Source organism: Pongo abelii, chromosome 12 (genome assembly GCF_028885655.2).
Source record: "Pongo abelii isolate AG06213 chromosome 12, NHGRI_mPonAbe1-v2.0_pri, whole genome shotgun sequence".
NCBI classification, from domain to species: domain Eukaryota; kingdom Metazoa; phylum Chordata; class Mammalia; order Primates; family Hominidae; genus Pongo; species Pongo abelii.
The window spans coordinates 104,207,249-104,234,881 of record NC_071997.2 but is presented as its reverse complement, the minus strand read 5'-3'; the positions used below and the strand labels follow the sequence as shown (position 1 = coordinate 104,234,881).

The 27,633-nt window shown below is 44.8% G+C and overlaps 1 protein-coding gene across 3 annotated transcripts in view; it reads left to right on the top strand.

The window, feature by feature from the left end:
• The window catches only part of PLB1 (phospholipase B1), a 118,637-nt gene that overhangs the window by 23,727 nt on the left and 67,277 nt on the right, over positions 1-27,633 (top strand). For all 3 annotated transcript variants that reach the window (XM_054547687.2, XM_054547686.2, XM_054547688.2), the window contains 7 exons: positions 188-259; positions 1,336-1,410; positions 4,251-4,314; positions 14,330-14,388; positions 16,706-16,779; positions 18,246-18,289; positions 24,649-24,757. In XM_054547687.2, the coding sequence (XP_054403662.1) occupies positions 188-259; positions 1,336-1,410; positions 4,251-4,314; positions 14,330-14,388; positions 16,706-16,779; positions 18,246-18,289; positions 24,649-24,757 (497 nt within the window). The remainder of the gene's footprint in view (positions 1-187; positions 260-1,335; positions 1,411-4,250; positions 4,315-14,329; positions 14,389-16,705; positions 16,780-18,245; positions 18,290-24,648; positions 24,758-27,633) is intronic.

The window sequence follows — 27,633 nt, the reverse complement described above, 5'->3', positions numbered from 1 at the left end:
ACAACACAGACTGCTGCCCCAGCCCCAGAGTCTCAGACTCAGTAGGCTGGGGATGGGGGCTGGACACGTGCATTTCTAATGCGTTCCCTGGTGCTGCTGCTGGACTAATGACTCTTTCTCACTGGTGACTTGGCAGGCTGCTACCTGCACAAAACTTCCCTGTTCTAAAGCCCACGTTCCTTTCTAGATGGAGCCAGCAGGAGAGAAAGATGAGCCATTGAGTGCAAAACACAGGAGGCCAATGAAGTGTCCTTCTCAGGTAGGAGGGACTGGGCAGAGGAGGGACTCTTATTGAATTGAGGGCACAGGTAGGGTGGGCAAGTGGGCTTTGCTGTGAAGTGGGTCTTAACTGAGATATGAGTCCTGGCTCTGTTCTTCTGGGCCTGCACACAGTTTTGCATACATAGCAGCCCTAATGTTTACAGCTGTGGGCCCTGAAAGCTGTTTTAGCAAAACTGCAGCCCCCTCCATGCCTGTGAAATGCCACAGCTCACCTGGCCCCAAATGCTGCCCCCATGTATCTCCTCTGGATCCGGGCCCTCTGCCCCAGATGCCATTTCCAGACCTTCTTCTACCACAGAGTGGCAGAGAAGGGAGGGATGCTGAGTATCTAAGTGCCTGAAAGGTGGATCATTTTGACTACATCTTAAATATGTGTCTAGTATGTATTAGGCTTATAATTAATGTTTCCAAATAAGTGGATGAGAAAATAACTGGACATAAATGAATGAGATTCTATCTTTTTTTTTCTTTTTTTTTTTGAGACGGAGTCTCGCCCTGTTGCCAGGCTGGAGTGCAGTGGCACAATCTCGGCTCACTGCAACCTCCGCCTCCCAGGTTCAAGCGATTCTCCTGCCTCAGCCTCTCAAGTGGCTGGGACTACAGGCACGTGCCACCACACCTAGCTAATTTTTTTGTATTTTTAGTCTTTCTATCATTTAATGCTAGTCAAGTATTTGGCTTTCTTGATGAATTGGTAAGTTTTTTGTTACTATGCAATAAGAAGTATACAATTCACCTTGTTTCCCTTTTTGCTTTGGCTGCCAAGAAGCTTAAAATTAGATTCCCTTCTCATCAAAATATATATACTTAGCCTGGTAGCATGAACCCCCAGGGTAAAGAGCAAGAGAGACTTACTATCACAAATGGGAAATGTCAACGCATTCATGAGTCCTTCAGGGACCAGAGAGAAGAGGCAGAGAATGGTTTGGTCCTCACCGGAAGCGTGATGTGAATGTTCCTGGTTGGCCAAAAGCATCACTGGATGCTCAAGCCTGATGATTAAGGGATACAGACTTCTGGGTCACGATTCCAACATGTCACCTTTCCCTGCAGGAGAGCCCCTATCTGTTCAGCTACAGGAACAGCAACTACCTGACCAGACTGCAGAAACCCCGAGATAAGCTTGAGGTAAGGAAAGGTTTTCTGTAATTGACAAACATGCAGATGAACCAGGGGCTGTATTTCTTGCTGAATCTTTGGAACCTTCCACCTGGTTTTTTGTTTGTTTGTTTGTTTGTTTTTTGAGATGGAGTCTCGCTCTGTTGCCCAGGCTGGAGTTCAGTGGTGCCATCTCGGCTCACTGCCACCTTCACCTCCTGGGTTCAAGCAGTTCTCCTGCCTCAGCTTCCTGAGTAGCTGGGGCTATAGGCACGCACCACCACGCCTGGCTAATTTTTGTATTTTTTTAGTAGAGACGGGGTTTCACCATGTTAGCCAGGCTGGTCTTGAAATCCTGACCTCAAGCAATCTGCCTGCCTCAGCCTCCCAAAGTGCTGGGATTACAGATGTGAGCCCCTGCGCCCAGCCTGGATTATTTTAAAGCAGATCAACTGGCCAGATTTGCAACCTCAATACAATTTTTTTTTTTTTTTGGCGGGAGGAGGGCGAGGACAGAATCTTGCTATGTCATCCAGGCTGGAGTGCAATGGTATGATCTCAGCTCACTGTAACCTTAGCCTCCTAGGTTCAAGTGATTCTCCTGCCTCAGCCTCCTGAGTAGCTGGGATTATAGGCGCGCAGCACCACGTCCAGCTAATTTTTGTATTTTTAGTAGAGACAGGGTTTCATCATGTTGGCCAGGCTGGTCTCGAAGTCCTGACCTCATGATCCACCCAACTCAGCCTCCCAAAGTGCTGAGATGACAGATGTGAGCCACTACGCCCAGCCATTCCATGTGGTTCTTTTAACATCCTGGAACTCCCGCTGCCTCTAGGCACGTGGAGGTCTGCCACTGACTGCTGATTTGCAGTCAGGACAGGCTGGGGAAGGGAGAAGGATCCAGCATGTGGCCGTCCCCTGGGTGCCTGGAAGCAGGTCTCCCCCACAGTTCATCTTCAGAGCTGCCTCCACAACCAGCATGGGGGGCTTGACAGAGTATCCGCACTGCCCAGCACCTCCTGTTCCCAATCTGTTTTGATGTAAGACAGATTCTTCTGACCCTTCCCAAATCTCTGACAAATTCTAAAATCATCTGAGAACTTCATCTGAAGAGAAAATTAAGAAGGAGCAGAGAATTGTGGTGAGGTCTGAACCCAGATCGTGTGGAACTCAAAAGCCCTTGAGTGGGTCCACACTGGTAGGGGGCCCCTGACGGGCGCTCATGCTTTGCTCACTGCTTTTCTCAGGAGTCTCCCCCTGAGACTTCCCGTGGAGATTAGGCAGGGCACCCTGCACTTCTCTGGGAAAGCAAGGAACACTCAAGGGTTGATGTCTTTTTTCCCAGAGAAGCGGGGACTGAGGTGGGCTGAGACAAATTTGGTCCTAGTGACATCCTTCCCTCCCTATTTTATGGAAAAGGGTGAGATTTACTCCAAATAGTGGAGGCAGAGTTGATGGCCTGGGCTTCCACCCCAACAGACACAGTGTGAGAGACTCGATTTATCAACTTGACTCACACTAATCAGTATAGCAATGAGTATACACCTGAGACGCAGCATGGCACAATGAGGTAAAGTAACCAGCTCTGGGTTCAAATCCAGACTCTTTCACTTATGGGCTCTGTGTCAATGAGCAAGATACTTAACCTCTCTGTGCCTTAGTTTTTTAACCTGGGAAATAAGGACAGTAATAGTCATAACTTGCGGAGTTATTAATGTCATAAGTCAATAAGTATAAAGCACTTATAATAGAATCTAGCATACCATGAGTTCTGTATAAGTATTGCTATCATTATCATTGGATAAAAGCAGTGATACATTTCTTCAGGACACATTTATTGACTATCTGCTGTGTACCACTAGAATGCAAGCTCAGTGAGGCAGGAACTCAAGGTAGGCAGCAATAACTATTTGTTGAATGAAAACATGGATGGATAGGTGGATGGATACCAGGTATGAGAGGTTAAAATGTAAGTAAAAAATAGGACTTGTCCCAAGGAACTCAGTCTGGTAGAGAAATAGACAACTAGGCAATTATAGCACAATGGTACTATAATAGGTACTGTAATGCATGTTTTCATGGGGTATTCTGGGAACACAGAGGAAGAGAAACTAAACCAGACAGGAGAAAGTTGAAGAAGGCTTTCCAAAGGATACCCATGACCTCAGTCTTGAAGGGTGACTAAGGCTGAGGCAGATCGATGGGAGGGTGAGCAAATAGAAGGAAGGAAAGGGAAAGGGGAGAGGGTAACTACTTGGGCAAAGGCCTGGATGCAGGGAAATATGGAGACTCAGGTCAAGGGCTGGTGGTTTAGAATATTTAGAGGCCCCTTAGGCCATGCCAGGGAGATTGGACTCTTTGCTGAAGTTAATACAGAGTAGTAATTTATTTGTTCAACTAACAAATATTTGTTGAGCATCTACTATGCCAGGCACTGTTCTAGGCTCTGGGGACACAATAATCAACAACATGGATAAAAATCCCTGCCTTCATTGAGAACTTGGGCAGAGGAGTGACACATCAGATCACGTTGAGAACAACCACTCTGGATAGATTCAGAGGGTGAGGAGCAAGTCTGTGGGACAGACGGCCATGATGCTGGTGAATCATTGCAATATCCTGGCAAGAAATAACAAAGGCCTGAACTTAGGTGGAGGCAGAGGCACTGGAGCAGAGGGAACAGATTTGGGAGCACTTGGAAAAGATGTGGACAATTGGATATGAGTGTTGAAGGAGAGGGAGAAATCTTAAACGACATCAAAGTTTTACTTTATCTTAAATGATGTTTTCCAAAATAGAGGCCCCACTTCTCACCCATTTCTAATTTAGCAAAATCCATTTTCCTTATTTCCCTGTGTGTCTCATTTCAGGTAAGAGAAGGAGCAGAAATCAGATGTCCTGACAAAGACCCTTCCGATACGGTTCCCACCTCAGGTACACAGCTTGCACCCAGTGATTTTTAAATTCATTCGAGACCTGAAATCCTCCAAGTAAGGGCTTTCCACATAACCTGAAATACTCCCAAGTGGTTTCTCAGGGACAACGGAAATAACTCTGTATGTATATTTGTAAGGCCATGTCTGCGTCTGACTATTCTTTAACTAAAATGTGATATCATTATCAGAAAGCATTTATTGAGCAGTAACCCTGTACCAGGCCATGTTCTGCAAAGAACCCAATGTTAGTTGTGTGGGTTGTCATCGTCCCTGCCTTGACACCTTGATGGGTGGATTTGTTCTCCAAAAGAGCAAAACTACCTTTAAGCAGAAAGCAAAAATAGCCAGTCCGTAGTCCCTGTCTGAGTTGCGTGCAGATTCAGTCACACACACAGTACACTAAAACACCACGCAGAGCAGGAAAGCACATCATCTTATGAACACGCCATCTTCACTGCCTCTCAGTATTTCTAAAATGTCTGTTGCTGGGCCATAAAATGGGGTGTTCTAGGCAGTCATCAGCAATCTTCCCAAAGACGATCTGCCTGAGGGCTGTTGTACCTTTGCCTCCAGGCAAGGCAGCCTGGGGGTGATAGCTATGGGCATGTAACCTTGGGAAGTCATGGCCATCTGGTGACCTGAGTGACTCAAAACATTAGCCTAGGAGCATCTGTAGCAGTGTTATAGATTCCCATGCTTGGTCCTAAAGGCGGGGGACTCACGTGTCCATTTATTTGTTCGTTTATTTACTCATTTTTGTATTAGAGGATTGTTGAGTGCCTCCTTGCCTTCAGGAGTTTACATTCTAATTGATCTATTGCTTCTCATGGCCTCAGGATTATAAAAAAACAGGAAGTTAAGTTTGGAGATGTCACAGTGCCTAGCAAGAATCTTCCGGGGATGCAAATCTTTGTAGTCAGATTGTCTCCTTGTGCTGAGCATCAGGAGAGCAAAAAAATGCTTGGCTGCCCTTCACACATGCCGTAGCCCTCCACACTCCAACTAAGCCACATGGCTGGCAGGGAAGTTAAAAATATTCTAACCAAAACCTCGGTACATAACTGACTCTTGTTCTAAGTTGCAGAAGAATGGAATAGGGGATATAGATCTTACATATACACATTTAGTCTTTATTTCCCCTCATACATGGTGCCAACTCATTCGTATTAGTTAACTAGCAGGACTTTATTAGCAGAAATAAATTATCAGCTTCATATGTAGACCCTCCTATAATAAACACCCTTACTCAAAAATAGATAGATTAGCTATAGATACAGATAGATAGATGTGTGTCTATATAGATAGATAGATGTGTGTATATATATGTCTATAATATATATAGAGAGAGAGAAATTTTTTTTGAGACAGGGTCTCACTCTGTTGCCCAGGGTGGAGTACAGTGGCATGATTGTAGCTCACTGCAGCCTCAACCTCCTGGGGTCAAGTGATCCTCCTGCCTCAGCCTCCAAGTAGCTAGGACTACAGGCATTACCACCACACCTGCCTTTTTTTTTTTTATTTTAAGAGATGGGGTCTTACTGTTGCCAGGGCTGGTCTTGAACTCCCAGGCTCAGGCGATCCTCCAGCGCTGGGATTACAGGCATAAACCAGCTCACCTGGTCTAGAGAGAACATCTGAATGTTTTAATAGCCACACACATTTACAGCAAAGTAATATCCATTCCCTTTTTAATCTTACTCTGAAAGAATGCTCTCTCAAGCATTTTGTAATCTGTCTAGATGATGTTTCTGTCATGAAAGTGATAACCAGCCAGTCTCACTAGAGCATATCTCAACATCTAAAAGCTGGGTAAAATGTAAACCTCTTCCTTATTCCCTGACCCTGAAGATTAGTGTGTTTATCAGCACTTGAAGATTAAAGATCAAGAAATCTCAAGGCCTTAAGATCTGAGATCCTCTGGTGACAGGAGCCATTTATATAATAACAAGATGGGTAGATTTAGGCTCCCCAGTCGGACCAAGGTGAGCATGGGACCCAAACACTCGCTCTCCACCTGGAATCAGCACTCATAGATGAGTGTTGGGCCTGCACTTCTGAGTCTCACCTGGAAAGTGTCATTCAGAAAAATGGTCACAGTTAACTGGCCAATAATGAAAAATACATTTCGTTGTTGTGCCAATGATCTTTTTTTTTTTTTTTTTTTTTTTTTTTTGAGACAGTTTCATTCTGTCACCCAGGCTGGAGTGAAGTGGCGTGATTTCTGCTCACTGCAACCTCCACCCGCCAGGTTCAAGCGATTCTTCTGCCTCAGCCTCCCAAGTAGCTGGGATTATAAGTGCCTGCCGCCATGCCCGGCTAATTTTTGTATTTTTAGTAGAGACAGGGTTTTGCCATGTTGGCCAGGCTGGTCTTGAACTCCTGACCTCAGGTGATCCACCCGCTTTGGCCTCCCAAAGTGCTGGGATTACAGGCATGAGTTACTGCATCCAGCCATGTGCCAGTGATCTTGACTGAACGTTCTTGCGACTTATGGGGTAGGTAAAAAGACAGCACAGGTGCATATTATTATTTTCCTTTGATATTAATCATATATTTCTGCTGAGGTCACACACTCTTCTGGAGATCATGTTTGCAATTTCTAATCAAAATAATGTGATATATGTCTTATAAGAGGAGACCATCTTATCTTTATACCTCCAGTGACTCAAGCACATGGTAGGAGCCCAATAAATGTTTGCTGAACTAATCTGAATGAGCATTTCTAAATCATCAGATCAACAATCCCTAGGATTGAAAAAGGTATTGAAAAATCAACTAGACCAAAATGCCTTTCATTAAAACAATTTTTCCCTAAGAATATCTTTTACAATAACTGTTTTGAATTTTGCCTTCAAAGTTACTTTCCTTTTTTTTTTTTTTTTTTTTTTTTTCTTTTTTGAGATGGTCTCAGTCTGTCACCCAGGCTGGAGTGTAGTGTGGTGTGGTGCGATCTCACCTCACTGCAGCTTTGACCTTCCTGGCTCGAGATCCTCCCACTTTAGCCTCCCAAGTAGCTGGTACTATAGGTCCATGCCACCATGTCCAGCTAATTTTATTTTTTGTACAGACAAGGTCTCACTCTGTTGCCCAGGCTGGGCTCCAACTCCTGGGCTCAAATGATCCTCCTACCTCAGCCTCTCAAAGTGCTGGGATTATAGGCATAAGCTACCATGCTGATCCAAAGTTATTTTCAAAAACCTTCTTTATAGTCCCATTTTCTAGTGCTTCTCCAAACTGACCACAGATACATGCATCTAAACATCATTAAAAGTGATGTTTCAAAATGAGATGTAACCTGTCATCAACAGGCCATGGCCCTGGCAACTTGGGTGCCTCATTCTGAGTACACTTCAGAGCTCATGAGTGATGCGCTTTATCCACTGACTTACGGGGCCCTAGGATGAGATACATAGAGTTAATGTAAGTGATTTTTTATAACCAGTTGGTATTGGGTAGCCAGTAAAAACTAAAAACTTGCAACTTTTTCCTCCTAGTCAGCACATAGATGCAATTTGCCAAGTGCTCTCTCCTATGGACTTTATAACTTTGTAAACACTCACATCATGCTCCATTGCTAGATGACCCTCTCCCTAACATAGTTAGCATAACCAAGAAAAACATATTGGGCCTACTAGTGGGCTTAGGATTTTCCCAGCGAGAAAAGGAGTCACTTTTTGAAAATAAAAGAGTGACAATGAGGAGTCATAGGGGACATGGCTTATTGACTTTCTGATGAAGGTGGCTATCTTGATGGCAAATTCCACACAGTGGGAAAAATTCAGAGCTTTTGCAAATAGGGATCCACAAAGCTAATTACATGCTGCTGTCACCAATAGTATAAACCAGAACAGTTCATTCATTTATTTTAAGCCATCAATTCCTTGCTAAGTCCCTGATGTCATTGATTTGACCCATTTGGCTAAAATTAGCTCTTCAAAAGCCAATATGAAAAATGGCCAGGTTACAGCACTGGGTGGTCATTCACCACGGGCATCATCTCATCGTGAGCCAGCAGTGCAATGTTCAGTGTAGGTCACAAGGCCATTTCTGTGGTCACCATCTACTCAAGGGTCTTGTGACTTGACCTACCCTGTCATCAGGAAGGAATGATGCCCTGTGGGAAATAACAGCCTGCTTGTCCCTGAACAACCAGCCTACTGAGCGAGTTCAAACTCCCCCAAGACACGTAGAGGAGTAAGTGTTTCCCTGCCCTATGGTTTTCATCATCTAAAACTTCGAGATCTGTAAAGCCCCTGTCACAGAGTCACTTAGCCTTTAATTCCAGTTAACACATTTCTTGAGCTCTCCTGTGGAAGGCATGCATTGGTTCATGGAAATTCACACCGAAGACTCCAAAGGCAACACATGGTTCCAATCTTGAGGCAGCTGCTTACTGCCATTGTGGAAGTCTTAATGTAAGTCCCTAAAATCAGACGGCAAATAGGTTGGGCAATGCTTGGTGACAATTGAGAGAAAGCATGTTTTTCAGATTAGGGCCCCAGGTGGTTTAAGTTGCTGGGTTACACAAGACAAAGCCCCATCATGCCAAGCCTTTCTCCTGGGTATAACCTTCCGTGTACAGTGGGCAGTGTCCCCGTTCTACAGTCTAGTGTGCAATTTCCTTGCTATTTGTCATGCTTCATCATGGCTTGGATGGCCTTCTGATAAGAGGCCCCCTCTGTAGAAATCGTGATGAGTTAATGATGTGTTTATCAGCTTCTCTCAAGGTGGTGGACAATTTGTACCAGATAATGTTTAGCTAATCAGCCCACACAAATTTAATCTTATCACTAAATAGTTCTTTTTCCAGGGAGAGCAACTGCTAAAGTGCTTTACTGTATTTCTAAGCTGTGTTTGTCATTAATGATGACATTAACAAACCTCAAATCAAGGTCTACGGAAAATTAGGCCAGTGAAATGTGATGTGCTCTATCTTAACAATAAGATCACAGATTAAGTCAACTCCTCCCACCCAGGTTTGCTTCATCTGGTTTATTACTGTATCTCTTGCTGAGACTCCTTCAGAATGGCCAACTGGAGAACCACCCCCACCACAATCAACCAATCTATCAGATGACATCAGGCACGTTCAGGGTGGTATGGCCGTAGACCAATCAGTCTATCTATACATATGTACGTACACATAGACATAAATATAGGGGGGTGTCTGTGTCTATGTGTTTTCTGCCTGCTACAAATTTAGGGGACAGGAATGGTAGGTTTCAGCTGCCTCTTTAGCAAACTGTAATGATAATATTTTTGAAGCAAATTTATCTATCTCTGCCATATTTTACCCAGCCCCAAGGATTTCCCCTAACATTTGCATACTAGCTAGTGTTCACAGGATTCACTGTATGATGCATTATGGCAGTAAGAATACAGTGTTTGACTGTTATCACCAGAAGCTAAAATAAACCACTCTAGAGTTGGAAGGAAAAGGTCTTATTTTTTGTTTTGTTGCCTTTTTAACCCCATTGCCTGATTCTTTGAGAAGAGGTCATTTTAAAGTTCTCCTGCACAGCCTGGTGGACATGCGCTAATGTGTGCAGCTGGCTTTGTGATTTGATATTGCTTTTCTAACCACATGGTGTAGCTGTGGATGGCTGGGAAGAGCCAAGCAGGCTGTAATCATGTGGAAGGGTGCATGTGTGCATGGTGTGTGTGTGCATGGTGTGTGTGTGTGTGCGTATAAGGGTGGATTCAAGGCATGGCAGAGGGGAGGAGAAAGAACACTGAAGAAAGATACTCAGCAGCTCTTGAATCTAAGCGGCAGAGCTGTCATCAGGCTGTGCGATGGCAGCTACAGTTGTGAGGGCCACAAGACAATTTATACATACACACAGGAGAAACAACTGTAGTCTTTTTTTCTTTTTTAGTGAAGGGGTCTCACTATATTGCCCAGGCTGGTCTCAAACTTCTGGGCTCAAGTGATCCTCCCAACTTGGCCTCCCTAAGTGCTGGGATTATAGGCATGAGCCATCACACGCAGCCAAATATTTATTTATTTTTTTGCAGATGGGCTCACTTTGTTGCCCAGGCTGGAGTGCAGTAGCTCACTGCAGCCTCTGCCTCCTGGGCTTGATTCCAGGTTTTTCAGGTCCAAGCACAGTACTTGACTGCAGTCAATGGCTTTGATAATCAAGTGTCTCTATCAGTGGTTCTGAAAATGTGGTACCCAGACTGGACTGGCAGCGTCAGCATTACCTTGAAACTTGTTGGAAATGCAAATCCTTGGGCCCACCCCAGACCTATTGAGTCAAAAATTCTGAAGGCAGGGCCCAGCCATCTGTGTTTTCACAGACTCTCCAGGTGATTCCCATGTAGGCTCAAGTTGGAGGACTGCTGCTCTATATATTTTGCACACATATATTTACAACTATGTATGTGTGAGTTTGTATCCTTTCATAGGAAGAGGCAAGAACTTTTACTTTTCCAATGAGAGCAAATCCTCATTGGGAGTGGCTGTCCCCATTGGCAGACAGCATGAAAGAAGGTAGACAAGATGTCTCCATGGAAGGAGATGAGACCTGGAAGTCCCTTGAGTATGTTTTCCACTCAATGTTAATCCGGCTTCCTGCACAGGTATAATTCCACAGCTGTGATTTGGATGTTGATGGGTGCTGTGGGTTGTATATAGAACAGCTGTGTCAAAATCATGTCATCCTGTGTTTCACTGCAGGCCTGCAAGCTTTTTTTTTTTTTTTTTTTGAGACAGAGTCTTGCTCTATCTCAGGCTGGATTGCAGTGGCGCGATCTCGGCTCACTGCAGCCTCCTCCTTCCAGGTTCAAGCAATTCTCATGCCTCAGCCTCCCAAGTAGCTGGGACTACAAACACACACCTCCACACCTGGCTAATTTTTGTATTTTTAGTAGAGACGGAATTTCATCATTTTGGACAGGCTGGTCTGAAACTCCTGACCTCAGGTGATCTGCCCGTGTCAGCCTCCCAAAGTGCTGGGATTGTAATCTGGTCACGCTACAGGCTTTATAAGCTGTCTTTGGCAAAGAAGGCTGTTGAGAAAGCCTCCTGCAGACAACTTTCAGTTTATCCTTCTTAAGCAATGGCCCACTGAAATGTACCAGGGTGGGCCACTCCCTGGTACAAACTCTGTACTAGGCTTCTTCCAAACCACAAGAGCTATTTCAATAATTTAGTGCAGCATTGCACCACTAGACACAACAGAAGCACATCAGCAAAGGTAGAGCTGTGGCCAAGTCAGGGTGACCTTGGGGGTGAGGTAATTGGGGGAGTGGGAGGTGAGCTTGTGACTTGAGAGACCAAGCTATATATGGCTTAAGAAATTCTAGGGGTGGTCCCCCAATACACTAGGATTCACATTCTTATGTGTATAAGGTAAAGGGGTAGGTAGATGTGGTACCTGTGTGTGTATGTGAGTAATTACATATATAGCAATATCTATGTTAAACTCCTAACTTGTTAGCCAGGCATAAAAGCCTATAATCCCAGCTACTCAGGAGGCTGAGGTGGGAGGATCACTTGAGCCCAGGAGGTCGAGGCTGCAGTGAGCCATGATCACACGCCACAGCCTAGGTGACAGGGTGAGACCTTGTCTCAAAAAATAAAACGAATATATTGATAGATGCTATAACATAATTGAACCTTGAAAACATTATGCAAAGTAGAAGAAGCCAGACACAAAGAGTCACATATTATATTATTCTATTTACATGAAATATCCAGAATAGATAAATTCATAGAGGCAGAAAGCAGATTATTGGTTACCAGATATTGGTTAGGCTCTGTGGCCCTAACCTACCTTTCCAAGGTGGTTTTCTCTTTGCTCTTTCATATATGCTTCATGCAAGCCAAACTGTGACTAGCTGGGCTTTCAAGACATCCAAGCTCGACCCTACCACATCCATCCATCACGCTTTTCCCTCCATCACCCGATCTCGCTCTCACCTCCATCACCCGATCTCGCTCTCCCTCAACCTCCTGTTATTCCTGAGGCTTAATTCAAATGCGACCTTCTCCATGAAGCCTGCTGTGACCCCCTCCTCAGGCCCCCCCAGGGGGAGATCATCCCTCCAGCTCTATAGCCTCACATCACTTCACACCTCTCTTAGTGTTTATCAGTCTTACACTATAATAAGTATGGCTATTTCTCATTTTCTCCTTAGCTTGTGAGCTTTTTGAGGGCATTCTCTGTTTCTGATCACTGTGTGGTCTCCAAAGCACCCAGCCACTGCTTGGTGTTCAACATGTTTATCCTGTGAGTTAATAGCTGCCACATCACATGGAATGCTCAAACTCAAAAGATAAAAAAATATGTGTAGTCAAGCTGTGGAAAACAGCTTGATGCTTCCTCAAAAAGATAAGCATAGGATTACCATATAACCCACCAATTCCACTCTCAGGTGTATACCAAAATAATTGAAAACAGGCATTCAAACAAACACTTGTACACAGATATTTATAGCAATACTAGTCACAATAGCCCAAAAGTGGAAATAACCCAAATGCCTATCAATGGATGAATGGATAAACAAAAGTATGGTATATCCATACAATGTAATATCATTCAACAATAAAAAGGAATGAAGTGGCTGGGCTTTGTAGCTCATGCCTGTAATCCCAGCATTTTGGGAGGCTGAGGTGGGAGCATCACTTGAGGCCAGGAGTTCAAGACCAGCCTGGCAACATAGGAAGACTCTCTCTCTGCAAAAAAATAAAAAATTGGCTGGGCATGGTGGTACACACCTATAATCCCAGCTACTCTGGAGGCTGAGGTGGGAGGATCACTTGAGCCCAGGAGGTCGAGGCTGCAGTGAGCCATGATCACGAGCCACTGCACTCCAGCCCAGATGGCACAGTGAGACTTTGTCTCAAAAGATAAAAATAAAACGAATGCATTGATACATGCTATAACATAATTGAACCTTGAAAACATTATGCAAAATAAAAGCCAAACATAAAAAGTCACATATTATATGATTCTATGTACATGAAATTTCCAGAATAGATAAATCCATAGAGGCAGAAAGCAGGTTATTGGTTACTAGGGACTGGGAGGAGGGAGAAATGGAGACTGACCACTTAATGGGTTATAGGGTCTCATTTTGGGGTAATGAAAATGTTTCAAAGCTAGATAGAGGTGATAGTTGCACAACATTGTGAATATACTAAATGCCACTGAACTGTTCACCTTTAAATGGTTAATTTTAGTTATATGAATTTCATCTCAATTAAAAAACAGTCCGCCGGGCGCATTGGCTCTCGCCTGTAATCCCAGCACTTTGGGAGGCCAAGCCGAGTGGATCACAAGGTCAGGAGATCGAGACCATCCTGGCCAATGTGGTGAAACCCTGTCTCTACTAAAAATACAAAAATTAGCCAGGTGTGATGATATGCACCTGTATTCCCAGCTACCCAGGAGGCTGAGGCAGGAGAACAGCTTGAACCTGGGAGGTGGAGGTTGTAGTGAGCCAAAATTGCGCCACTGCACTCCAGCCTGGCGACAGAGCGAGACTCTGCCTTAAAAAAAAAAAAAAAAAAAAAAAAAAAAAAAAGTCAGTGGCATAAAAGTATTCCTTTTTCACTTTAGAGAAACTGAACTGATTTTTATAGGATGATGTAATATTTTATCCCAAATATCAGATCCTAGAATAGATTAAGTATTGGTTGCATTTCCATGGCAATTTCTTCCCTCCTCCCAAATCACCTTGCCAAGGGCCTGCCACCACTCGCCTTGTAGCATCTGGTCTCACCAAATGCGAGCACAGCTCCCCACTTAAAGCAGGATCCACCTTTCAGCTTCCTGTTCCTGTGTCCAGGTGCCCCAGAGAGGAAGCCAGCACTCAGACTCCACAGCTGGCATTGCAGAGCCCATTGACAAGCATGGGTTTTTCCTATCTTTTATCCAAGGTGTCTTGGTGGTAAAAACTGAGTTTTTTCTTTGTTATAATGGAAGTTGTTCCTTTGTTTCAGAGTAGATGGGTCCAGTGCTTTCCTGGAAGCCCCATTTTCCACTCACTCCTGCTTATATTCTTAGTTCATAGGCTGAAGCCGGCTGACATCAACGTAATTGGAGCCCTGGGTGACTCTCTCACAGTAAGTGACCCTGATGCAGAAGGGGGCAGGAGAGGAAAAGATTTTGACTAATATGAGAACCTGGAGAGGAAAATGGAGAGAGAAGGTCTCACGCCTGGCTCTTAGATGCTGCCATCTCGGGTCCTGATCTCCATCTCTCCATTGTCCAACCCACCCTGGCATTCAACAGCATTCCCTTCCCATCATGGTTTCCCACCTCCATTCTGGTCTCATCTTCCTCCCCCAATGCTGAGATGAAGGAGAGAGCAGGAAGTGGAGGGATGCCAGAGGGATTGTGGGTGACAGGAGTGACCTACCCCAAGTCACACAGCTGGTCAGCGGTGGGGCAGGATTGGACAAGATCTCCAGACCATGGTGTAGAACTCCTCCAAGGATCCAGTGCTTTGTTTTGTCCATGTAGAAAAGCTAAAGGAAGGTACCAGAAAGAGGGGTGAAGAGATGATGAGACAGGGCAAGTGCTAATGGGGGCAGGGAGGTGGGGGAGGGTGGGAAGACGGGAGTCTGTGGAAGAGGCAGATAGGCCAGAGATGTTCCAAACCCACTTCTGCATCTACCCCCGGGTGACACCCCAGACCCTGCAAAGCACTATCCATGAAAAGCAGAATCAGGCCCTTGAGAGCCTGGGGGCTGGGGGTCCTAGACACAGCTTCCATTCAGCAGCCTCTCATCAGAGTCCAGCTGCTATTCTCTGGGCCAATAGAATACAGGGTCTCCAGCTGAATCCTCCCCAAGAACAAGCAGACACCTCTCATGTCTATGGTCTATCACGGTGATATCATCCCACTCAGTGGGATGTATCTTCATGACAAAAGCCTGCGAGGTATGACTTTCTTTAGATTCAACCAATAAAGGCTGGGCCCAGTGGCTCACATCTATAATCCCAGCACTTTAGGAGGCCAGGGTGGGAGGATCACTTGAGGCCAAGAGGTTGAGACCAGCCTGGGCAACACAGCAAGACTCCATCTCTACAAAAATGGAAAAAAAAAAAAAGAGCTGGGCACAGTGGCTTACATCTGTAATCCCAGCACTTTAGGAGGCCAGGGCAGAAGGATCACTTGAGGCCAGGGGGTCAAGGTGAGCCTGGGCAACAAAGCAAGACCCAATCTCTACAAAAAAAAAAAAGAAAAAAAATTAAGCATGGTGGCACATGCCTATAGTCCCAGCTACTTGAAAGGCTGGGGCTGGAAGATCACTTGAGCTCAGGATTTCAAGGCTGCAATGAGCTACAATGGTGCAACTACACTCCAGGCTAGACAACAGAGCAAGGCCCTGCCTCTAAATCAATAAGAAGGTGAATGAAGCTGGGCAAGGTGAAGTGCCTAAGGTCACACAGCTTGTAAGTGCTCGAGCCAGGATCAAAATTCAAGGATCCTGACCCTAAGTCCAGGGCCCTATCCCTGTGCTGTGGCAGCCTCCTCCATGGCTCCTCAGCCACTCTTTACCCCAAAGGCCTGACTGCTCATAACCTCCCAGGAAGGACTGGCAGGCTGGGCCTTAGCAGCTTCATACACTGCTTATCCCAACCTCTTCCTGCCCGGCAGGGCCTGACATCACCTGCTCCCAATTCCTTGGTCTCCTTGAAGATACTCTTAGGACAAGGGGTCATCACATCTTGGCACAGCTGATCAGGGGTTCCTAGGGAGGCAGCACTTTGGGTGTGAACCTGCCTGGCAGGTAGCAAAGGAACTGGGCACCAGAGAGCAGGGATGACACGTGGGGGGGCCTCTCGTGGAGGCCAGCCTTCACCCCCAACTGCCTGGGAGGCCAGTCTCAGCATGCCCTTCAAAATGCTCAGAAACAACGTGCTTTAGGCAAGGGACATGCACCTGGAGAGTGTCCACGTTGTGCTTTCTTCAGCTGACGATGGCTATGTGGGATTTCATTTTATTACTACATTTTAAACTGTGCATAGGTGAGATATATTGGTATAAAAGGATAATGCTACATTTCCTTTTATAATATACTTCACAACTGTAAAAAAATGAGAAAACCAGGACCCTGAAATGTATCCTTTTGAAAAGGTACAGTCTAATTTCAAGAGCACTTTTGCTAGACAAGTTTCACTTGGTCTTGGCCTAGGCTGGGTTTCTTAGAATGAAGCAGAACTGTGAACAGCACCAGGCATTCCCAGTGGGCGCTCTCACTCATCTCTGAAAAGGCAGGGCGCATATGGAGACATGGTGCCATCTAGACCCTAGATCCCAGAGAGTGCCCAGGTGGTCCTGGCCAGCATAAGAACATAGACCTTTTGGCAGGCAGGCAGAGGAGGACCACTGGGGAAAGCAGAGAAACTCACCCCTTCATTGTTTCCTCTCAGGCAGGCAATGGGGCCGGGTCCACACCTGGGAATGTCTTGGACGTCTTGACTCAGTACCGAGGCCTGTCCTGGAGGTGAGTGAGGGTGTGGCAAGGCCCCCAAAAACCCCTTCATTGCAGAGCAAGGAAAACGCCCTGAGCGTTCTAGAAAACAACGCCTTAAGCGAAGGGTGGGCCACTTTGTTCTTTTCTATGACCAACTTCTAGGTTTAATTTGAAAAAGGTATTCACCAGCCTCCTCAAACCACTACATTGCCCAAAACAGTAGCTGAGCCTTGAGCCAGGAGTCTAGAAGAGAAACTACATAAATGTTTGGGTTGGAAATGCTTCTCTGGCTTCCATTTCTCCCTCTGTGATATGATCTCAGAAGGAGGCAGTGGCCTGAGTGATGCACAGATCATTGCCTTTGGAACCAGATTTGTAGCTGAGCCCTAGCTGCCCAGTTGGATGTAACCTTGGGCAAGTTCCCTAACCTCTCTGAGCTTCTCTCCTCATCTCTGATGTGGAAATAATGCTACTACCTGAGCACTGTCTGAGGACTAGAAAGAATTTAAGTGTCCAGCACAGTGCTTGACACTAAGTATCTGGTAGTTGGCATTGTTATTATAGGGCCTTTATTTTGCAGATGAGGAAACAAGGCTCAGAGAGGGCAAGTAACCTGACCAAGATCACACAGCCAGAAGGTAAAAGATCAGGAAGCAGAGCAGATGCTTCCTGGCCCCTACCAGTGCATTCCCTTATCATGTATCACTTTGGGCAGGCTTATTTCTGCTCTGTATGTGATCAAACCTCTGCTGCAAGCCCGGGCAGGTTTGGTGTTTCCTCAGCTGGAATCTGGCATCTCTATCTGACACCTGCTTTAACCTGAGTGCCGAGTCTCTGGCATCCTTCCTCACGTTGCAGCACAGTTAAACCCAAACATTTGGGGAACCTTTTAGATGCTCCTAGACACCCTTGGCACAGAATGGGGTGGGGGGTGTGGAAAAGCAGGGAATCCAATCCACTCTGGAATGCTGCATATTTGCATGCCTAGAAACCCTTCTAACTTTGATCACCTTGGAATTTTATTATTGGCTTGGAAGATGGCTGACTCTCTAGAAGACACCTTTTAAAAACGGCTTTTCCAAGCCAAGCAGGAAGAGAAAAGAGAAAAAATAGGGCCAACTTTTTAAAAACTACGTTTACACCAATAATATTAACGCACGCTGCAGTGGCTAGTTGGAAAGGGGCTGGCAGACGAGGGACTACGTCCCCTTTGAAAGCAGGGGTGCAAGGAACCAACTTACCTCCCCTGCCCCAACATCAGCGAAAATCAGCCGCCAGTTTAAAGCTGGCGTTTTGTTTGCATGTGCTGGCCTATGGGGAGAGGAGTCGTATTCTGGTTTGCTTTTTCCGTTTTTCTACTGAAGTGATGGGGAAAGGGCAAGCTCCAAGCCCCCGGGCTGTTTCTCGGGAGACGGGCGTTTCTGGCTAGTGTCTGAAGGGTCTCGGCGTGGCTGGCATTTTAACCCTTCATTTTCTTTCTTGGACCCACGATACAGCGTCGGCGGAGATGAGAGCATTGGCACCGTTACCACCCTGGCGAGTGAGTACGCGGCGGCGGCCGGGCTGTTTGGTTTGGGGCGGCCCCTGCACGCTTCCCGCTCCCCCTGCAGATGGCGCGAGCCTCGGGAGGAGCCCCGGCTGCAGGAGCCCGCTAAATTCACCAGGGGGCGCTGCCTCCCGAGACTGCCGCCCAGCTCCGCTTCCGACAGTGACGAAAGCCTTAGAGTTGGTGGAGCGGGGTTCGGGGCTTGGGGGCCGGGAGCGGGGAGGTGTCAAAAAGAAATTGTCTTTGACCAAGGAAGGAAGAAAGTAAAGCGGGGAAAAAGATCACATCTTAGTGCAAGTCATTAAAAAGTGATTCAATAATCTGGCATGAGATTAGAGAGAATAAAGAAAAGTGATTCAAGAAAGAAGAAAAGGAAACCCGGGTGTGCCTTTCCAAGCAAATCACCCCCGCGAGAGGCATCGATCCAGGCACCTGGGGCGCAGGCACAGCTGCGCACAGATATTGAATTGCGGGGTTGCTGTAGGAACCGCTGCTATTGCCGCAGGAGGAGATGAAGTTACCTTGTGCAGGCTGTGCAGACACAGCCATTTTGGGACTCAACACTTTCCTTAATTTACTTCCCACCAACCTTCTCGGAATGATTTCTTTCTTTCTTTCTTTCTTTTTTTTTTTTTTGAGATGGAGTCTCCCTCTGTTGCCAGGCTGGAGTGCAGTGGCGCCATCTCGGCTCACTGCAACCTCCGCCTCCCGGGTTCAAACGTTTCTCCAGCCTCAGCCTCCCGAGTAGCTGGGACTACTGGCCCCCGCCACCACATCCAGCTAATTTTTGTATTTTTAGTAGAGACAGGGTTTCACCATGTTGGCCAGGATGGTCTTGATCTCCTGACTTCGTGATCCGCCCGCCTCGGCCTCCCAAGGTGCTGGGATTACAGGCGGAATGATTTTTTTAAAGCCTGATTATATTCTCTGAAGGGTCTGATCTTATCTTTTTAAAATTCTCCCCAGTGCATACACATCTCCCTGCTTGTTCTTAAAGTATGCAGGCGATACATGTTTAAATTGAATTCTTCCCCTGGAATAGATGGCTGATAATTTTGCCTGGGAGGAATTTAATTGGTCCCATTCTTGTTTACTTTCCTGGTACATAGCCTTTTGTAATATATCTTTAGAAGCTAACAACTTGAAGCCACCAAGACTTGGATGAGGGGGACATCGTAGCTTAATCTCTACATAGGCAGAGCAGAGCTGAGCAGACTTCGCGTTATCTGTTTTGGTTATTTGTAAATCCTGTTGAATTTAGGTAGACAGGGTTCTGTGCCACAAGCACTCCCTGCCTTCTTTATATCTAGGTCTACACACATGAGCTATAAATCAGTTCCTCTATTGCTAGGAGATGGTTCAGGGTGCTTTTGTGAGTGTGATGAACTTGGCTGTGGGATGGCCCAATGTATGCAAAAGCTTTCTGGGCTCTCTACTTCCCATCCTCGTATTATGGACAAGATAATTGGATAATATTTGGCTTCACCTCTTTCACCAAAGTAATTTACAAAGGATTGAGACAATGTCACCCCGCAGGTGGATGACTCCCCTGACACACTTAGCCCAGAAATGGATTATCCGCTATTTAGACTCTTCTTGCTACAGATGTGAAGACTATTTGATTGTAGGGGCTAGATAATCCAGGGGGAAGTAACTATATGGAAATGTGTTAGAAAACTCATAAGAATGTAAGGGTAGAACAGAATCCCCGTTCAACCCCCTGTTCAATTTAATCCAGCAAATATTCCAGTGCTGAGGGCTTGGAAAATAGGAGAACAGTGCTCCGATGACATCACCGAAGTCTCTTTGGCAGCATGTCTTCCTAAAGACAGACACATGACTAATATTTATAGATGTGTACAAAGCTTAGGGGAAAATAAACATAGAGGCTGTTAACCCTGTCTTCTGAAAAGGAGCGTCAAGAATTAGAATTCGTCAGGTAAGGAAAGGGGAGAGAATGTTCCTGGCAGAGAGAACTGCCTGCACCAGCAAGTCGTTGCCCTATCCAATGTGCGGTTCCTCCCTATGATATGCTTGCTAAGTAGCTGGGTAGGCTGTGCTGAGTTACTTCTACCTCCTAGGGAACCTGCCACCTCCTAGGACAAACCATTCCACTTTCAAATCGCTCAGGTGATTTCATAGTCCTTTCTTCTCTTGAATAGAAATCAGAGCAATTTCCATTTATTAGTGTAATATCCCCAAACCTCAAGGAATGAGTCCAGTCCATCTGTGCTGAGTAAACCTGCAGCAGTGCTGGGTTCTAGCAAGCACTCTGCTGAATGGGGCCCTAAAGTCCTGGCTGCTACCCGGCCAGTTTCTTTCTCACATCCTAACAGATTGTGAGACAGCGGGGGCAAGTGCCCTTGTGTTGGAGCTGAGAGACCAGCCATTCTCAGCAGCTACATGTCTTTGAACAAATCTCCAAGCTTGTCTGAACTTCGTTTTATTTCTTATTCAGTCCATAATCATGTATTAAGCATTATGTGAGGCCCTAGGGTATATATAGACCCTGCTCTCAGGATGCTCAGCCAAGTTGGAAAGATGAAAAAGTGAAAAGTGTGGATCCATATTAGTAAAGGCAATTAGAATGCATGAGATTGCAGAGTTCAACAAAACTGACAAAACTTTAGACTGGCAAAAGGAAGGGGGAATGAAAATCAAGAATGAAAGAGGAGATACTACCAACCTTACAGAAATAAAAAGGATTATTAGAGAATACCATGAACAAATTGTATGCCAATAAATCAGAAGACTTGGATGAAATGGACAAATTCCTAGAAAGGCACAAACTACTGAAATTGACTCCATAAAAAGTAGAAAATCTGAGGCTGGGCGCGGTGGCTCACGCCTGTAATCCCAGCACTTTGGGAGGCTGAGGCAGGCAGATCACGAGGTCAGGAGATCGAGACCATCCTAGCTAACATGGCGAAACCCCGTCTCTACTAAAAATATAAAAAATTAGCCAGGCATGGTGGCGGGCACCTGTAGTCCCAGCTACTCGGGAGGCTGAGGCAGGAGAATGGCATGAACCCTGGAGGCAGAGCTTGCAGTGAGCCGAGATCGCGCCACTGCACTCCAGCCCAGGCAACAGAGAGAGACTCCATCTCAAAAAAAATAATAATAATAGAAAATCTGAATAGATTTATAACAAGCAAAGAGATTGAATTAATAATTTTAAAACTTCCCACCAAAAAAAGCCCAGACTGTCTCTGACTTCGCTGGTGAATTCTATCAAACATTAGTATCAATTACCAGTTCTTCACAAACTCCTCCCAAAAACAGAGGAGGAAGGAATGCTTCACAACTCATTCTATGAGTTTTACCCTGATAGCAAAATAAGACAAGGACATCACAAGGGAAGAAAAGTATGACCAGTAAGTATTATGAATGTAGACCCAGAAATCCTATGCAAAATGCTAGCAAACAAAATCCAGCAATATAAAAAAAGAAAAGTATACCTCATGACTAAGTGGAATTAGCCCAGGAATACAAGGTTAGTTTTCAACCTCAAAATCAATTAATGTAATATTCTATGTCAATAGGATAAAAGACCAAAACCACACATGATGATCATCTCAATGGATCAGAAAAAGCGTTTAACAAAAATCTAACACCACTTCATGATAGAAACACTCAATAAAGGCCGGGCGCAGTGGCTCACGCCTGTACTACCAGTACTTTGGGAGGCCTAGGTAGGTGGATCGCTTGAAGTCAGGAGTTAGAGACTAGCCTGGCCAACATGGTGAAACCCTGTCTCCACTAAAAACACGAAAATTAGTTGGGTGTAGTGGCGGGTGCCTGTAATCCCAGCTGCTTGGTAGGCTGAGGCATAAGAATAGCTTGAGCCTGGGAGGCAGAGGTTGCAGTGAGCTGATATTGTGCCACTTCACTCCAGCCTGAGTGACAGAGTAAGACTGTCTCTAAATAAATAAAGTAAAAAGAACACTGAACAAATTAGGGATAGAAGGAAAATTCCTCACTCTGATAAAGGGTATCTTTTAAGAGCCCACAGCTGACATCATAGGCAATGGTGACAGATGGAATGCTGCCCCCTCTCTCTGATATCAGGAGTAAGACAAGGATGCATGCTCTTGCCACTTTTATTCAACATCACACTGCCCATGGCAGTGAGGCAAGAAAATGACAGAACAAGTACCAAGATTGGAAATAAAGAAATAAAACCACTTCTATTTAAAGGTGACATGATATTATATAGAGACTATCCCAAGAAATCCACTAAAAATTATTAGAGCTAATAAATGAGTTCAGTGATTGCAAGGTACAAATCAATATACAAAAATCAAGTATAATTCTTTATACTAGCAATTAATGTGAAAATGAAATTAATTCTATTTACAATAGCATCAAAAATAATAAAAGGAATAAATTTAACCAAAAAAGAGCATCTCTTTTACTCTTAAGATCACAAAACATTGCTGAAAGAAATTAAAGACCTAAATAAGTAGAAAAACATCTGACACTCATGGATGAGAAGATTTAATATTCTTGATAATACTCCCCAAATCAATCTACGGATTCAATGTGATCCCTATCAAAATTCCAGCTAGCTCCTTTGCAGATATTTGCAGGCTGACCCTAAAATTCATGTGGAAATTCAAGGGACCCAGAATATCCCAAGAAATCTAGAAAAGAACAAATTCATAGGATTCATACTTACCGATTTCAAAACTTACTATAAAGCTATAGTAATCAAGACATGTGGTACTAGCATAAGGATAGACATATCGAACAATGGACTAAGATTGAGAGTCAGAAATTAAACTCTCATATTCGTGGTTAACTCATTTTCAGCAAGGATGCCAAAACCAATGGGGGAAAGAATAGTCTTTTCAATAAACTGTGCTGAGACAACTAGATAGTTACACACAGAAAAATGAGGTTGAACTCCTACCTCACACTTTATGCAAAAATTCACTCAAAATGAATCATAGACCTAAATGTAAGAGCTAAAACTAACTCTAGGAAGAAAATATAGGAGCAAATCTTTATGATCTTGAGCTAAACAAAGTCTTCTTAGATATGCCACTAAGAGCACAAGTGACAAAAGAAAAAAAAGTCGATATTTTGCGCTTCAAAGGATATCATATCGTATATCAAAGAAAGTAAAGACAACCCAAAGAGTGGAAGAAAACACTTGCCAATCCTATATCTAATAAGAAACTTATGTCTAGAAATTATAAATAACTCTTAGAACTCAATAATAAAAAGATAACCCAGTTAAAATTGGGCAAAGGATCTGAATAGACATTTTTGCACAGAAGATATGCAAATGGCTAGCAAGCACTTGAAAATATGCTCAACATCAGTAGCCATCAGTGCAAATCAAAACCACCATGAGATACCAGTTCACATCCACTAGCATGGTTATAATAGGAAGACATGATAAGTGTTGACAAGGAGGTGGAAAAATGGAAGCCCTCGTAAACTGCTGGTGGGAATGTAAAAATGGTGCAGCTGCTTTGGGAAAAGTCCTGGCAGTTCCTCAAAAGGTTAAACAGGGTTAGGGTTAGGGTTAAACAGAGTTTAACCTTTTCCACTCTTAGATATATATCCAAGAGAAATCCACACAAAAACTTATACACAAATGTTCATAGCAGCATTTTTCATAATACCCAAAATGTGGAAGTAACTCCAAAGCCCCATCAACTGAAGAATGGATAAATAAAATGTGGTGTATCCATCCAGTGGAACATCATTCAACAATAAAAATGAATGCAGTACAGTTGCATGCTACAACATGGGTGAATGTTGAAAACCGTACGCTAAGGGAAAGAGGCCAGTCACAAAAGGTATGTTGGGGTATATGATTTCATTCATATGAAATGGCCTGAATAAGCAAGACTACAGAGACAGAGTAGATCCATGATTGCCACAAGGTTGCAGGGAATGGGGAGTGACTGCTAGTGGGTACTGGGTTTCTTTCTGGGGTGATAAAAATGTTCTAAAGTTCATCACACATGGTGATGATTGTACAACTGTGTGAATATGCTAAAAGTTATTGAACTGTATACTTTCAATTGGTAAATTTTATGGTAAGTGAATTATATCTCAGTAAAGTTAGTCTATGGTTAGAAAAAAAGAAAAATACATGAGAAAAGCCTGTAACCCAGACTCACATTTATTCAACAATAATTGAAACATCTGTCGTGTGCTGCCCTGTCATTAAGCGCCATCCTGCTGAACATTTTCTTCCCACGCTGAGTGAAGGCTGGGGTAAGAGTAGGGGCTGTGGAGTGGGGACTCTGCTCCCTAACACCCACTGATGCTTATCAAAGGAATTTGAAGATTGCTTTGCGGTAGTCACTAAGCGTGTCTTTTCCTTGTATTTGCAGACATCCTCCGGGAATTCAACCCTTCCCTGAAGGGCTTCTCTGTTGGCACTGGGAAAGAAACCAGTCCTAATGCCTTCTTAAACCAGGCTGTGGCAGGAGGCCGAGCTGAGTAAGCAGGGGTGACCGGGGCGGTGAACAGCACAGGTCCTCTAGGGACCAGGGGTGGGCTTGGCCTAAACTGGCTTTATGGCTGAAGGTTGAAGGGCTTTGTCAGGGGAAAGGGTTTCAGGGCCAAAGCCTGGACAGAGCTCTCTTGGAGGTGTCAAGAAATCTGTGAGCCTACCCTAACACCCACCTCCAGAAACTAGTCACAATGGACTCTGATGCCAGGCATATGCTCTGCGCAGATTACTTTGCCTGTCTGTAAATCTCACTTAAGACATAGGTTATAAGCAGGCTCACTCTGCGTCCCAGTTGTCACTGCTATGTCACTGCTGTTTCAGAGTCCTGCTCTCCCTCCCTTCCTCAGCTGTGCCTTTCGGGCTCTAAACTCTGCATCCTTCCAGTGTCCTGGGAAGAGCACCAGCCCTGGGAGGGGAGGACCTGAGTACGAGCCCGGTTTCCTCCCTGGCCTCTCTAAGCCTCAGACTCTGAGAGGTGGGGCTGGTTAGGAACCTGTCCCACAGGGCGGTCATGAAGCTCAAATGCCTATTGGATATGAAAGTTCTGGTGAGCTGTAAATAGTGTACATGTGACACATGTTGGTCAAAATGGTGGTCCTGGCAGTAATGCAGCAAGGTGGCAGGCCCACCTAGGGGAAACATCAGTGAGCACAGCCATCACTGTCATGGTCCCTGGGCACGGCCAGGCCGGTCCTCAAGAGTGGGCAGGTCAGCTTTCCTAGGTCCCATCCCTCCACTGCATTCCAAGATTCCAGGGCCTTGAGTGCTGCTTGAGGTTTGCTGCCTGGTCAGAGAGCAAGTGAATGCCATACCTAATCAATGAAAAATAAAATTGGATGATCCTTTCTTTCCTGTACTATTTGTATTTATTTTTAATTTTTATTTCAACACTTTTTGGGGTACAGGTAGTTTTTGGTTACATGAGTAAGTTGTTTAGTGGTGATTTCTGAGATTTTGGTGTACCTGTCACCTGAGCAGTGTACACTGTACTCAATATGTAATCTTTAATCCCTCACCACCCCCCCACCCTTCCTCTCTGAGTCCCCAAAGTCCATTATATCATTCTTTTTTTTTTTTTTTTTTTTTTTGAGACAGAGTCTTGCTCTGTTGCCCAGGCTGGAGTACAGTAGTGTGATCTCAGCTCACTGCAACCTCCACCTCCCAGGTTCAAGGGATTTTCCCATCTCAGCCTCCCAGGTAGCTGGGATCACAGGCACACATCACCATTCCCGGCTAATTTTTGTTGTTGTTGTTGTATTTTTCGGTAGAGACAGGGTTTCACCATGTTGGCCAGGCTGGTCTTGAACTCCTGACCTCGAGTGATCTGCCCGCCTAGGCCTCCCAAAGTGCTGGGATTATAGGCGTGAGCCACCATGCCTGGCCCATTATATCATTCTTATGCCTTTGCGTCCTCATAGCTTTGCCCTCCCACTTAGAAGTGAGAACATACAATATGTGGTTTTCCATTCCTGAGTTACTTCACTTAGAATAATGGCTTCCAGCTCCATCCAAGTTACTGCAAATGACATTATTTCATTCCTTTTTATGGCTGAGTAGTATTCCATGTGTATATATACCACATTTTTTAATCCACTTATTGGTTGATGAGCACTTAGGTTGGTTCCATATCTTTGCAATTGCAAATTGTGCTGCAATAAACATGCATGTGCATGTGTCTTTTTCATGTAATGACTTATTTTCCTTTGGGTAGATACCCAGAAGTGGGATGGCTGGATCGAAGGGTAATTCTACTTTCAGTCTTTAAGGAATCTCCACACTGTTTTCCATGGTGGTTGTGCTAGTTTACATTCTCGCCAGCAGTGTAAAAGTGTTCCCTTTCACCATATCCAGGCCAACATCTATTATTTTTTGACTTTTTAATTATGGCTGTTCTTGCAGGAGTAAAGTGGTATCTCATTGTTTTAATTTGCATTTCCCTGGCACTTTTGGTTATGTTGAGCATTTTTTAATGTTTGTTGGCTGGTTGTATATCTTCTTTTGAGAATTGACCATTCATGCCCTTTGCCCACTTTTTGATGGGATTATTTGGATTTTTTAGATCCTATTTTTAATCACAAACATCACACTACCATGTGGTTCCTAGGACTCATGTGGTTTGGTTCCTAGATTTCCTGACATCCTTCCAGCTCTCAGCACCATCCTGAGACCATGAGCCACCTAAGTAGCTTGCTTATTCATTGCCAGTGGGAAAGGTGACAGAGTATCCAAAGTAATGGCTAACACAAACCCCAATAGGTTTTGTTTGTTTGTTTGAGACAGAGTCTCATTCTGTTGCCCAGGCTGGAGTGCAGTGGCACAATCTCGGCTCCCTGCAACCTCCGCCTCCCAGATTCAAGAGATTCTCCTGCCTCACCCTCCTGAGTAGCTGGGACTACGAGAGCATTTTTTTTGTATTTTAGTAGAGACAGGGTTTCACTGTGTTAGCCAGGATGGTCTTGAGCTCCTGACCTCATGATCTGCCTGCCTCGGCCTCCCAAAGTGCTGGGATTACAGGTGTGAGCCACCGTGCCCAGCAGGCCCAATAGGTTTTATGATGAATTCTGGGGCTTTCTTTTCCTTTTGATGGGGATAGGGTTAAAAGGCTACAGGTTTACTGCTTTAATAGTACCATAATCTTGCTTTTTCCAAGCATATGTGGGCTGGTAGTATAAGAGGAAAGACAGTTGTAAGCATGATTAGGTCAGGGAGGCATCCAAGAATGAAACCTTAGAGTCAAGAGCATACAAGTAACGAAAATGAGTGTGATTCATATGGCCCTGGGTTTCTGTCCTTGCATTGCCAGAGGCCTTGGGGCTCTTTCATGCAAGCAATCCAAGCACTTCCTGGGTGGCAGGGAAAAGTT